Below are 14663 nucleotides of genomic sequence, written 5' to 3'. Positions count from 1 at the left end.
AGTGAACGGTTGTCCCTCTCTGTGTTCGCCCTGCGACAGCCTGGCGACCTGTCCAGGGTGTACCCCGCCTCTCACCATATTGTAACTGGGATAGGCTCCAGCCTATGTTTTTAAATACACTGTCATATAATTTCCACTTAGTGATGCACAGAAATGGACTTTTCAGTCCTTCAGTGTAAGAAGGACTGAAAAGATTTTTTTTAAAGATTTTGTGGAGGTGGTAAGGTAGGTTGTGTCTGCTGGTAGACTTTCCTGAGGAGTATAGTAATGTTCTATTATCGCTTAGTTTCTGAGGTTTTTTTTGGACAGCAAAATATCCACGTCAACTAATATCTGGCTGATATCAAGTGCTACAGAAATGATGTTGTTCACATCCTGAAGAGGATTGCAGTATCTGGACATTAAAAACAAACTGCAGATAATAAATGAATAAATAGTTTATGGTACTTACATTCTTATTTGTTCAACAAGGACACGTCCACAAAATGATGTCACTTTTATGAAACTTGAAGCATAAATGTAATCAGCACAGGTAAAACATTAACGCTATGCTGTAAATAAACCCTGTTCATGACTTTAATGTCATAGATTCCACGTTTAGTGCGGTGAAATCTAATGACGAGTTTTTAGTCTCGTTTAACACCCACATGTAGGAATAAATACAAATGAAATGTGTGGCAAAATGCTAACTGTTTATTTTTAAGAATCATTCCTGTGGCATTCTTCATTCGTGCATCCTAACTGTTATACTCAGCAGAATCATACCTTACATGTGTCTGTCTGTTGCAGTGTCTCTGGTGCTTTACCACAAACAACTGCACAGAGTATCCAGTGACCTGGTTGCTGCCTCCGGCTAAACTATGCCCATTGTCCCAGGCCCGCTGGGGAGTGTGCTGGCGTAAGTTCATCAGACTTATTATTGTGATGTTAAATGTGGTGTTTCCTTTTTGCATTTGTGTCTCATTTGACACAGAATAAGTGACATACATATTGGGGAAATGATTTGAGGAACTTGGTGTTCAGTATGCTGGAAATGTAACTCTTCAACCTACGCGTTAAAAGAAAAAGTAGGTAAAAGGGTATTAAAGCATAAAAACAAAAGCTCTTCATCCAAAACAGCAACCTGTTCTATTCACAGATGTGCGACCTAAAATGACCTCCTGTATGTCGGTGGGTCTGAGGGGAGGGATTTATCATTAGGCATGCAGCGGTGTGAAAGTAGCACCAACACTTTCTGTTCCTCTCAGGTCACTTCAGTTGTAGTGGGTGCATTTAAAGATCCAGCACATCGTTCTTGCTTCACTCCACCTGCTCCCTCTTGTTTCTTTAGAAAAAAAGTTGTACTCCACAAGAGACGTTATCCATTGTCTCTGTAGGCAGGCAGGAGCATTTGCAGCAATAATATGCAACAGACACACCAATCCTAGGAACACATGTTTTCCATAACCAGGAAGAACAAACCCACACGCACTGACTGGAGTTATTTTTGCTTTAGATTCATTTTCAGTTTACCTTTTCTCATACTTTAAGTTACTACTTTTTTTATACTTTCTAACCTAAAGGAAGTGAACCTGCCACAGTCCTGCTTTGCTGACTACAACATTAACTACAAATATTGTGGATAAATAGATTAGCTCAGCCAGGCACATACACGTGGCTCTTTGTACGTCCGTGTCCAGCAGCATCAGCAGGAACTCGCTGCCCAGTTAAATAAAGTGTTTTATAAAATCAAAACAATGTTTTACTTTTCAGCAGAGCAGTTCTTTTTCCCCACTGCATATTAATTATTGTAATTCCCCGCATGGTTTTTATAGTTTGTGCTGGAAATTCCTCTATAAATGTTTCAGTCGGTCCCACAGCTACACAGAACGGCTCGCCTATTCTTGCCCCGCTCTCCCAGCTGGTGCTCCGGCTCCTCTGCCACATATCTTTCTGAATTTGTCCTGATATGTCATCAGGGGTGTCCCAGCACCTCTTTCTTGCAGCTGTACCACAGATGATTCACAGCAGTAGGTTTCTCAGGCTGTCCTGGCTCTAGACATTTACATAAAGTCCTGCAGAAGTGTTTGGCTCTAAATCAAAGGTGACATGCTCAGTGAGCATAAAAGCACTACAGAGGTAGCACAGAAATGTACTGCCTGTCTTATCGCCAGGAGATCTATTTACAGTGAGAGCTAAGTGAACTGTAAATTTAAGCGTAGAGGGATTCAACTGGAATATTATAAATTATAATGTTGTTGCCTTATTTTACTGCCAAATGTTTGGCCCCTGAAATAAACCACCGTTCTTTTAACTTAACAAGTAAATGATCTTTCTCTTTCTCCCTAACACAGTAAAGTACGTTTAGCTTGACACTGCCAAACAGACTCCACAGCGAAGTAACCGAGCTAACGTGACCTAATGTTTGTATAAGACGTTAAAACTGATATTCAACTGACACAAATCGTATGTGAAAACCGGCTTATGTTATGTGTATTAATTACCCATAAAATTTTCACAGTCAACTGCAGCACCATGCAGGAAATATGACTGAGACCCTGCTCTTAGTCACAGTAGAGCAGACACCTCGGTGACGTATGTTCCACCTCACCAGAGTTAATGCTGATAACTCTCAGTGGTGAAATTAGTCTTTAGAGCCTAACCCAAAAGTGTCAAAAACCTTTGAATGCTGGTGCAGTTTCTACTGAAAATGTAAATGTATATTCAGTACAGATGAGGAAAAAAACCATTGTTAATTCTGTTATTAATTTTCTCAGTCTTAAAAATAACAAGAGAACTGATACGGTCGCACGGAGCCTACTGGAGCAGTAAGGTGTGTCAGTGTTCAAACTTCACTGGTAGCAAACAGAAAGTTGTGTAAATGCAAACACTTTATTGCTAATCGGGAACAGCTATAAAACCAAAAGGGTGCAAAAGGGCCGGCTACTGGCACAGCATTTAAATGTGATGCACTAACATCAGGCAAATGTTGTTGAATATAATGTGTAAATATTCCTCGTGTATGGAGTCGACACATGCTGTCATTTGAGTAGGTGGTAGTTACTTTGTGTTGACAGCTGGCAGCTCTTCTGTATCACGTACATTTTCAGATGGAAGGAAACTCTATTTACACCAGAGAGAACAGACAAAGTACACGTGACATGTCACATCTGGTTTTTACTTACAGTTGAACATGAAAAATACTGAGGTATGAACATACACTACCAGTCCAAAGTATGGAAGTAAAGTAGCCGCCCTTTGCTTTGTTGACAAACCCTCGGCCTTCTCTCAATGAGCTTCATGATGCAGTCACCTGAAATGGTTTTTACTTCACAGGTGTGCCTGTCAGGGTTCATTTGTGGAATTTCGTGCCTTCTTAATGGGGTTGGGACCATCAGTTGTGTTGTGCAGAACTCAGCTATCAGCTGTGTACCAACCTAAGGGAAGAGAAACGACATTACATTAAGAGCTGAGGGTCGGTCAGTCTTTGCTAAAACTTTAAATGGGACTTGGAGTGCAGTTGGAAAAACCAACAAGTGCTACGATGAAACTGTCTCACACGAGGACGCCTCAGGAAAGGAAGACCAAGAGTCCCCCCTGCTGCTGGGGATCCATTCATCCGAGTCACCAGCCTCAGAAATCACAGGTTAACAGCAGCTCAGATTAGAGCCCCGATAGATGCCACACAGAGCTCCAGTAGCCGACACAGAAACGTGAGCAGTTTTAGGCCACAGCTGCGCATGCGTGCATGCTGTGGTTTGTCCTGTAAAAGGAAAAGAGAAGACGCAGCAAAATGTGGGCACCACTCTGGCAGTGTTTCGGGGTCACGTGATCCCTCCCTCTGCAGAACAAAACCAGTTTCCATACGGTTAAGTCATTTGTGCTCTTTTTCTCTGGAAAGTGAGAGGCTTGTTTGTGGTTTGTCATGTTTGCAGTGCAATAACTTGCAGAAGCCAGCAGGTGGTGTCATTGACACATGTAGAGCACATTGTCATTACAGTGGCAGCGTGTGATGGCTTCTAGTTACCTTTATCACGTGGTCCAGTGAGAATATCTTCTTGTGAAAAATGAATAAATTCTCTTTTTTTCAGTGAACTTTGAAGCCCTGATCATCTCCATGGCTGTGGTGTGTGGAGTCATTCTCCTCGCCATTGCCGTCTGTTGCTGCTGCTGCTGCTGCTGCAAGAAGCGCCCTTCAAGGTAACATTACAAGTCCGAGGTAACTGAGTAACAGGAGTTTTAGAAAGCTGTGTCAGATGCATGAAAGCACTTAGTGGGCCAATGCTTTTCGGGATGAAAGGGCACTACATGGGAGCACTTTTCACCTCAGGCTCACACGGGCTGCTACAGAGTTAAAGCAACAGCTGTGTCCAGGAAAACACAGCATGTAGTGTTGAAATGGATTACAGAGAACAGTTTGGAGTAGATGTCACAGTTACTTCCTTACAGTTGTGTACTCATTATAATGGCAGAAAAAACAGGAAACAAGTGAAAGAAAACCAGAAAGATCCCTGCTTCTGCTAGCGCTAAAGAACCCAGGTTGCTCACATGCTACGATAATGTCAACATTCAGTGATTAGTCATGTTATCTGTGCTCAGGTATTTATTTCACCTTCAGTCTTTAGACTGCATCTTATCACTGTCTTTACAAAGTGAAGACGGAGGGGGTTTCTTTGTCAGACCACAAAGTCCACACTTTGTTTCATGGTTCATGTGGAAGCTTGAGTGGTTTTCACCCATGTCCTGTATAGGTGCAACTCATTGTTGCTGTTGCAAACATTACTTTGGCTTTTTAATCAAAGTAGAGCTCCTTTCATGCTCTCACTGTTGTTCCTGTAGGGAGGGGGGGGGTGAAAATGTCATGTCAGTCCGCTACAGTCTGGCCTGTCACTCACTTGCAGTCCTGTGGGTGCAGGAATCTCGTTCTTGTCTATCATGTGATTGAAAACTTGGGGAAAGCTCACATGTACTACTGTTATGCACACAGATATTAATTTAATATAATTACAGTCATGTTTTCGTCTTGTTTTACTCTTTTTGGGGGTTGCCTCCAAGCATTTTACTTTGTGCATGTTAAACCTTCTTTTGTATTTGGCATTTTCATTGTGGAACATAAAAAGAAAACACTCTCTGCACTCAGGCACACATTTCATGAGTCTTATATAAATGATGCATAGAACTTCAATCAGAGTAACCCTAAAGCTAATGTTAGTTTGTAGCTGCGTGTCATTTGTCACATCCAAAGTGTGTTTTTGTCATCTTCTGGTTCCATGAGGAGCAGTGATTCTGATGCTGCCTTCATGTCTCCTTCACTCTTAAGGTTTGACAGAGAAGAGGAGAGATCTGCCAAGAGGAGGGAGGAGATCAGACAGCGCGCTGAAGAACGGTGAGACCTAGACTCACACCTTAGTCTACACAGGTTGGAAATGTCTGCAACGGTGTTTATTTCAATAACACAGGAGCCTCTTTCTCTGCATTTAACTCCAAACCGATCTTTGCTGTGTCATTCCTCTCTGGATCAAACACTGCTCGTTATTTACAGAATATTTACACACGTACTCACGAAGTTACAGGTACATGTTTAGAGGTCACTGTTTGTTTTCCTTTACCCTGCTGCAGTGTTTTCTCAGTCACCACACTGCTGCATCAAGTAATTATTTGATCCTCTGCTGAATTTGTTGGCTTGCTCGCTTTTAAAGAAATGAACAGTCTTTCATTTTTGATGCTAATCACAACAGTTATATATTTTATATCAAGTGAACTTGGTTCAAATCTCAGACCAAGCGCACACCTACGAGTCGAATCCTATTCTGTCAGCGTGGTGGGTGGCATTGCCTTTCAGCATATCCCAGTAGGACTTGGATATAATTGTCCTAAAACAGAACAGTTCATCATCCCCCAACAAAAGAGTTCATTGTATGTTTGGGAGTCGAGCAACTGGTGTCCATCCAGCCTCAGCAAGTCCACGTCCCAAAGGAGAAGCTCCGGGTTCCTCTGCTGTCGTCCCAGAACACCGATTGGATTGTCAAAGCTGGGCAGCTGCTTCATGGTAATGTGCTCATAAATAGATTGGTTTACATCCTGTGTACTACAGTCAAAGAAACAGAATCATCCAGCAGTCAGCAGACCCGAAAGGCTTCCCTCTTCCTGCACCCCATAAATGTTTCAGCCTTCTCTTCTTGTTCTGTTCCTTTACTTCCAGTGCCAGGATAGCTGGCTGATATGTTTGTGAGCAGGGCAGTCGAGCTGAAAGATGGTCAGTAACTGTGGTTTATCATCACGCTCGGCGTGCTGGGCACATCGTGGCTCACTGTGCGCCTCGTGTGTTTGAGAAAGAATGAATTATCCGACCTCTGAGCTCTTCTCTCTCGTGCTGCAGAATTGAGTCAGGGTTTCCTGCAGTGAGCATGATCAAATCTCTGAAGTTGGAGTTAGTGCAGTGACCTACATAGATGCAGTTCATGTTGTCAACAGGACATTCGGAATAGATTGGACCCATCCTAAGAGAGACTAGTGCCTGTAGACAGTGCTGCTTGGCCTCCGGAGAGCCAGCTTGAAGCACAGAGTCATCCGAGCCCAGGCGGGCCGGGGAGTCGACCCATGCAGCTATATATTTCATATTTCACATGCTGATGTAGCAGGAGAGCTACCTAAGAATTTTAATTATAATTTTGTATCTGATCAAATGCTAAATTATTAAATCATTTTAATAAGTATCTCTTGAACCTCTTGTTTCAGTGCTGTTTAAGAAGTCTGCATGTCCATGTAACATGCTGCTCAGGCTGCTTATGTTACAGTCGGCTAACAGCCAGGATCTGTTCCTGTTGGCTTGTATCTGGTTTAGCTTGTCAATAAGCCAAAGTGTTGTAATGTGTCAAGTCTTAATGCACAACAATACTATGTGAGAAGTTCATTGTAATCCACTGACATGATGCTGGGGTAACACATACAGTTTCATGTATCTATGATGATAATATGGACTGAATATGGGCCAAAATTCGCAGCTGTTACTCCATTATTTGTGTCCATGCTCCTTGGCTGAGTCATGGTAACAGCTGGAGAAAAAAAATCATACACACAGGCTTTTTTATGCCATGTATTCAGTTTGAATTTTGTTTTAATCTCATGTTGATATGACTCTTTAAGTATAGCCAAAATGCATGTTTTCTAAACTGATCACACATCCAGGGTATTGAAGCTGTGATATGTCATGATACTGATGCTCAAAGATGGTTCTAGAAACATTGTTTCAAAGAACAAAAGAGAATTTGGCTTTGTGACACTTGGAGCAGGTGCAAAATGAAGTTGGTTGCCGGTCTGAGCGAAAGGCTGAAGGTGTTTTTCAGCCTTGAAATTTTCTTATTATCTTTTGTATTTATGAAGTTCTCAGGCGTCAAGAATTTAAAGTAGTTCCCTTTTTATTAGATTTTTTTTTTCTTAGATTGCACAAATAACTGAAAGTTTCTTTTAGCCTTAACTTTTAACTGAACTTGAGTTGGGAAGGTTACTTTTGAATGTATTCCACTACAGATTACAGATTACATGCCCTAAAATGTATTTTGTAACATTTTCCGTTACGTTACTCAACAAGAGTAACGTATTCTGAATACTTTGGATTACTTAACATATTATCATGCTTTTTACAGCTACATGAATGTACTATTGCTGTGTGATCTATTAGTATTACTGAAGGTTACTCTCCACACCAACACCAACTAATGTTTAAATCTTAATATAAATGAGTAACAGTAGGTGGACATTAGGTAAGGCTGCACTTTTTGCAGCGATCTCGTATAGAAACTATTCAGCGCGCATATAAAACAGGTCCGCGGCTCCGAACCGTAGTAAAGGGACCTCTGGCTGATACGTCGGGTTCATGTCGGGCTCGTAGCTGAAAACTAGCTTTACTTTGTTGTCTGGCTCAACTTTGCTAGCGAGAGACAGAGAGAGGCGTTGAAAGGCTGCTCCAACGGAGCTTATTATTTCGGAGGAAAACATGAACACAGCGTACAGCCGAGTCTTAATAGCTTACTTACAGCTGGGCTCGTCAGGCTCTCTTCTTGGCTGCAGTGGTTATTATTATATTTACATGCTTCCAGCTCCCGTTTCTGCTCGGTGACAGCTCGTACTTTTCCTTTCTCTCCCTCCTCGCTCACAGACACATCACGGGTATGGCAGTCCATTCTCCCTGCAGCACGGACTACACTGCCCTGCATGCTTTAGGGCGATGCATGTAACACTCTGCCTGTTGCCTTCATATTAAATAATAAAAAATAAAAAAAATTTCTTCACGTCGTTATGACCGCGAGATTGAGACACGGGCGTTTGAGCCTCTTAATGCGTGTTTTGTTTGGGTTTCCACCGGCGTAGAATTACCAAAAATAGAGAGGACATAGCCGAACATATGAAACAGGAAAGTACCGCCGTGTAATCCATTTATTTCAGCAAAGTAACTGTATTCTAAATACCACCCTTTTAAACGGTAACTGTAACGGAATACAGTTACTCATATTTTGTATTTTAAATACGTAACAGCGGTACATGTACTCTGTTACTCCCCAACACCGCTTGTAGTATCCCATTTTCATAAATTATGAGTGGTATTGTGATGATGGAGAAGTCGAGCACCTTCAAAACCTTTAGTCTGTGTAGTGAGCCAAGCTCAGTACTCACGTTCTTTCAACTTTCCCTTTTTTTCCGTCTTCCCTCCAACATGTTGAATGCAGCCATATTTATGTGGAGGGAATGTGAACGTGTCAGTGCGATGCACACAGGCCATCGGCGTGGCTTAGGGGGACGGATGGCAGACACATCTTAACCCACCTGATTGCTCACAGATCAGTACATAGCAATAAAGCAGCGACTGCCACACACCAGAGTCTTTGAGCTGAGATGAAGTGAAGTGAGGCCTCTGGACTTCCACTACACAAAACCTGCCCCTCAGAAAGGCTGAGTGAGCAGCTTTACCACAGGCCTGTTGCTCTGTGAGTCACTGTCAGCTAAAATTTAGGAACATTTTTATGCCAGGAGTGCAAACTGATGCATTTTTCTTACTTGGTAAGCTGAATGTTATTGTGCTTATTGAAATGTTGTTTAAACGATGTCGTGCATAATAAGTATTTGGGAGTATTAGGTATTGATGGTTGCATAAGTGCCCACATATCATGACTGGCTGTTTGTAATGTTGTGGTGCAGTGTAGCTTAAATGTTTCTTGGCGAGTAAAGTGCTTGATGGGTTTGCTCTGTAAACTTGTGCATATGTAAACAGCTGTTTCAAAATAACAAAGCTGCAGAAACTTCTGGAATCGCCACTATTTCAGCCATGGTTCTCTGTAAAACCTGTTTTTCATTGGAGTCAACAGTAGAGCCAAAAACACTCATAGCTACTAACACACAGAGGAGAAATGGCATTCATCACCTGAACTCGGAGTTGCCTCCTTAGTGCTCAGCAGCCTTGTTGGTGACGCCTGTGAGCAGGTAATCGGTCATTATCTAAATAAACAGGCAGAGAGCCAGAACCTAAATTTACTGCACAGACTCACCAAAAGTTTCCAGAATCTAATGAAAAAGTTTGGTAACTTTTCCCAGACTTTACCTGCAAGTCATGTGTAAAGTTTTTACAACAGTGCGGCTTCATCAGCAGCTCAGTCCAGAGTTACTGAACAAATACCACATTTATCTATGACTACTGCAGCCCAGCAAAAAAAACATAGTTGCTCAACCCTAAACATAGACTGGGATGAGTGCATATGTCTGCTGCTGTGCAACTGACACTGTCGTAAACCTTGACTCTGACATGCATCTCTGCAACAGTGCCAAAAAGTATTTGTCCCTTGCCTTGTTTGTTTGTTTTTGCATATTTTTCACACATTTTTAGATCATCAAACAAATTTGAGCATTAGACAAAGATAAACCAGCGAAATATAATATAGATGTGCATAGACGGGGTATTTTCACATGGGGCCAGGTAGGTTTGGGTTTGTCGGACAAATATGTGACGAGCAGATAAAAAGAGAACTTAGGACGAGGGTGAAGACTTTTTAAGCAGCAGGAAAGGTTCTTCAGTCCAGCTGTTGATTTGGTGTCGGGAGCAGGACATCTGTAGCATTTCAGAATTGTCCCACAGAGTTGTTTTCAGGATTCACTGGGTGTCCCATTGTCTCATTACAGCTGACGTCTGTGTTGCAGTCATTTATTTCCATGTTGTTTCATTAAAGTTTGGATACTTGGCTGTATCCAAATATGGAGGCCCAGTTAGAGTTGAATGATGGCTCTCTACCTTGAGAGTTGTCTTTCTCTGGAGTGTATTTGGCACTAACAGAGTGAATACTTCCTGACCTGTTGACTAACTTCCTCTACTTTTTTTTTTTTTTTTTTTACAGGAAGGTGGAGAGAATGGCACGCCACGATGAGATCAGGAGGAAGTATGGTGCGTATAGACTTTCCATATGGACTTTAGCTCATCCTCTTTGATCATAGTGTTTGTTTCCAGCCCTCTCTGATGTACACTGAAGGTGAGGTGACCAGTAGGTCTAACACGGAGTAGCCAGCTCTGTGTTCTCTGTTCTGTGTGTGTCAGCAGTGTCTCTGATGCATGCTTAACTATTTTAAGAGTTTTTCAGTGTCAGTGACTTTGATTTCCACACCCTGGGCCACTGATACATTATTCAACAGAATATGCTTCGTCCCCAAGCAACCTACACTGTAGGTGTACATGAACTAGGCGACATAGGGTTTTCAAATTGATGCCATAGGTGCATAGGCTAGGAGGCTGGGGGAGCTGTCAGTATCTTTTACTTATCTCCTATTTATTAAATAAACACCTTTTTTGTATCGCTAACGGCTGTACAAAATGTAACATGAGACCATCCCTCACTTGAAGAGCCTGCAAAAATCCCAGGAATGTGGCATTTCTCCTCGCTGCCATACTAATTTGTCTAGCTCACCACTTCACCAGTTAACATGGGCTAACCTGAGCTGGACAACATTGTTATTATACTGATATTCAGTATTAATGCTGGTCTTTCAGTTGTGTTACAATAGATATGACACACTCCACACACAATAGTGCAACATAATAATGGCTAAGCTGCTGGTGTCATCAATAAGAGTGGCAATAATAAAAGCTTGAATGTTTTCATGATCCATGAACTCAAATGAAGCTTTGCCAGTTTAGTTAGCAAAACGTTTGTGTGTAATAAACGGCTGCCTGAGCTGTGCTGTAATTAAAAGCTAGGAGTTTTAGATGACCTAAAAGCAAATCCTATTTTTTGTGGAGCTAATTTAATCTCCGTGTTTGTATGCAGTTAAAGTAGCGGTCCCTGCTAGGCATGGGAAAATATGACAACCACTCTCCGGTGCTCAGAGTTGTGACTGAAATGTTTATGCAATAAAATCTGTTTTTAAGCAGCTGAAGGTACAAAAATAGTCAAACTTTAAAACCTGATCACTACCTCGCATTTGTTGCCACATGCTTTAACTTAATCAGAGCATTTTTGCTGTCAGTGAAACAGGAAATATTCTAAAAATAAATGAGTCATGAGCAAACTACGAGTGTGCGCTGCAGCAAAGTATAGAAGAAGTATCAACATCACACAGCACTGCTTTCTATTTCCAATCAATGCACTGATTCTAATCCATCGCTCTGCCCTCTGCAGGGAAGTGGGCGGTAAGGGTTGGCCTGTCAGCGGCTCGATAATGACAGACTCGTTCGTTCCGTAGATGTGGGAGAAGCTCGAGTGTCCGTGCGTCGTGTCTGTCCATCCGTTCACTGTAGTAAGATGTCAGGTTATGTGGGTTGAGTGTAACGACTGCACGACAGAGTGATGGATGGTGGTCTGTTTCTTAGGCCTGCAGCTCTCATTAGTTTCCTTCCACAGGGGCTTTAGTAGAGACTGCTCTCCTTTCACATTTGGTCTGGTCGGTTCTCTACAACTACAATCCACATCCTCTTATTTCCTTGAAATCAGACACAGCGGAAGATTCCCTGAGGGTGGGTCAGGAGGTTATTCAGCAAAACTGGAAATGATCTCTTGTCATTACCAGTTGAAAATATCCCAGAAAGACAGCACAGATTTGAATTACACGTTTCACTTTTTGCAGTTTAACCCCAGCGCTCTGTCATAGCCTGCATTTAGTTAAGTTTTATTTTTAGGGAGCAGCTGCTGCTTCAAGGTGTTGTATAAAGTCATGTAGAGACTCTACAATAATACGAAACTGTGAACACTAGACTTCTACAGTTCTACAGCATGGCGCTGAATGAGCATTAACTATTGTACAGTTGGAGGTTTATTTTGGTTCAAGTCTGAAATGAATCCTGTATCACTGCAGTTTGCTTCAAAAAGCCCTCGTCGACTGGAAGAGTGTGAGAATGGCTGGCAGATTGGTGTTGTAGTGAACCGCTCTGGTAAAAAGAGCTTTCAGTTCAGCTGCACCTGTGGGCAGTGACAAACAGAAGGTTGGATACAAATGGCAGAATCAGCTTAGTCTCCAGGAGGACTCGACTCCGCCTTTAGACATTCGAGAATGTAACCAGCTGAGGAGGTTCAGGCAGCTGATCAGGATGTCTAAGCATTGAGGATTAAACTCAGATCACATTGGAGAGGTTATACATCCTGTCTGGCGAAACATTGCTGGGGTAACACCCTGCTTCACCTGCTCACACCAGGAGGATGGTGCAAACTGACTTTGTTAAATCTGTGGAAATGCAATAAAGCATGATTAGGGCCTGAAGTCATTACTTTGCCATTTATGTAGTCCAGTAATTAGAGGGCCGTAGAATGTGAGAATAGCCCGTGTAACCTATAATCCATTTTAATCATGAATGAAATCAACTTTTCACGCTTAAAACGAGCATCGACTATGAAGACACACCATGCTTATTATATTGGCATTATTATCAGAATCTTATGTAAAGAAAAAATTTCAAACAGCAGCAGTGGAGTGCCGCCAGGTTACATTATCAACCCAAAATGCAGCAACAGTGACCATAATGTGCTTAAACATGAGGACAGCATCGTTCTGCAGGAGAAGGCTCCTCCTATATTGAAATAGTTGGAAATGCTTTACGCATTCAGTGTTTGGTATTTGTGCACTAACTGCCATCGATTAATCAGTTTCTTAGTGGCAGCGAGAGTGTCCCTTTTAATGTGTATTGATCCGTGGACGTGGAAAGTTCAGGCTCCGCAGGAGAACTGTGCAGGTTCAAACCTCAGTAACACTTGGAGTATGAAGAACAACTTTATAGTTTAACCTGCTTGTGGCCTTCATCAAGGTTAGAGGTGCATTGATCCAACTTATTCCACGTACTCCTCAGAAGCCATTGTTGAATAAATACGCTGTTTTCTTCAGTCAGCCTTGGAATCATTTGTTTGTGTGTAAGACGACAGCAGGCCTGACTGAAACGTTTATTAACTAAACCAAAGGTAAGAAAGAAATGCATCTGGAAATATACTGTAACCTGCACTTGAGTAAAATAATTAATAACACCAGGACAGAGATAAATGACGCAAGAAAATGACTTTATTAGTGAGCCTGTTTATTTGCACTGGGCTTATTTAGGTGAGCCTTCATTGCACTCTGCGGTTATTAATGCTCGTGCTAGTTTCTCCTTTCACCTGCTGCATTTCTCATGTAAAGTTCCACCAAAACATGTTCTCACGAGAACAAAAAGGCCAGGACCAAACATGAGGGATATTGGGAAGCCGAGCGGGAGAGAATCCTCTGAACTTTCCAGTCAAATCATTTCATCAAAGTTTGCTTCAAACAAAAACGACTGCAAACACTCTTCTGTTATGTTGGTGCTTATTAGCTACCAGTCTGCTCCTCATGGCTTAGTGAACACAACATAGTTAATTAATGTTATCATAAAACAAAGTACAGACATCCTTCTAAACGGCAAAGATATGGAGGAGAAAACCGATTCAGAACAACCACAGACATCAGCAAAGATGTCTGCCGGTGACATGGCACACACAGTAATATGCAGTTAATAAAAGTCCATAGGAACGGTTACAAAATTGATAAGGTGGGCAGTTGTTTTCATTGCCCATAGAAATAAATAATTCCATTGATCGTGTGTATGAAAAACTTGCTGATGGCGGTTTAGCAGCACATGCTGTCATACTGCATTCATTGTTAATGAAACATCAGCGTGAACAGAATATCCGGGATGGATTTCCCAGTTTGTCCTCAGACTGATGCTTCCTCCAAGGCATCTCTGGAAAATGTGGAGCAGAATTTGACCCAGCATGACTTTGTCTGTTTTCATTTTGTCTCCACGTTGTGTGTGCAGGTCTGATGGGCGACACGGACCACCCGTACAGCAAGTTTGAGAACGAGTAAAGCAGCTGCAACGGAGGACGTCCGCGGGCCGCGGCTCTCACGGCTTTGCTTTTAGCTCGGAGTGATTTTCTCCCACACAGTGCTGCAGAGCAGCAGCTGTCCGGTGATCTCGTTCAGACGTCAAACCTGATTGAAAATATTCTGAATTAGTTTAGCTTTGTGATTCTTTATGAAGGCAGTCGTGTGTGTTTAGTCGTTAAATCTTGTTTTTAAACTTTTTGCAAACCTTTTTTCTCTCTTTTTAAATGTTGTACTCTCACATCAATCTTTGCACTTTGTACATACGTTGATTAAACAGTGATGCCTGTGTTTCGATTCATTAATAAACCTCTTTAAGCTTT

General features: G+C 42.0%; 1 protein-coding gene across 1 annotated transcript in view; it reads left to right on the top strand.

Moving 5' to 3' along the window:
- The window catches only part of LOC146697942 (pituitary tumor-transforming gene 1 protein-interacting protein), a 16383-nt gene extending 1720 nt beyond the window's left edge, over window positions 1-14663 (top strand). The window contains exons 3-7 of the mRNA XM_085472879.1: window positions 790-898; window positions 4071-4179; window positions 5300-5365; window positions 10362-10408; window positions 14273-14663. Coding sequence (XP_085329005.1) covers window positions 790-898; window positions 4071-4179; window positions 5300-5365; window positions 10362-10408; window positions 14273-14322 — 381 coding nt within the window. The 3' untranslated portion in view covers window positions 14323-14663. The remainder of the gene's footprint in view (window positions 1-789; window positions 899-4070; window positions 4180-5299; window positions 5366-10361; window positions 10409-14272) is intronic.

Source organism: Copadichromis virginalis, linkage group LG11 (assembly GCF_057382275.1).
Source record: "Copadichromis virginalis isolate Kocher_CV1m ecotype Utaka linkage group LG11, C_Virginalis_male_GT1.1, whole genome shotgun sequence".
Taxonomy (NCBI): domain Eukaryota; kingdom Metazoa; phylum Chordata; class Actinopteri; order Cichliformes; family Cichlidae; genus Copadichromis; species Copadichromis virginalis.
Note: the sequence above shows the minus strand (reverse complement) of the source record. Positions and strands in the feature narration are given on the sequence as shown.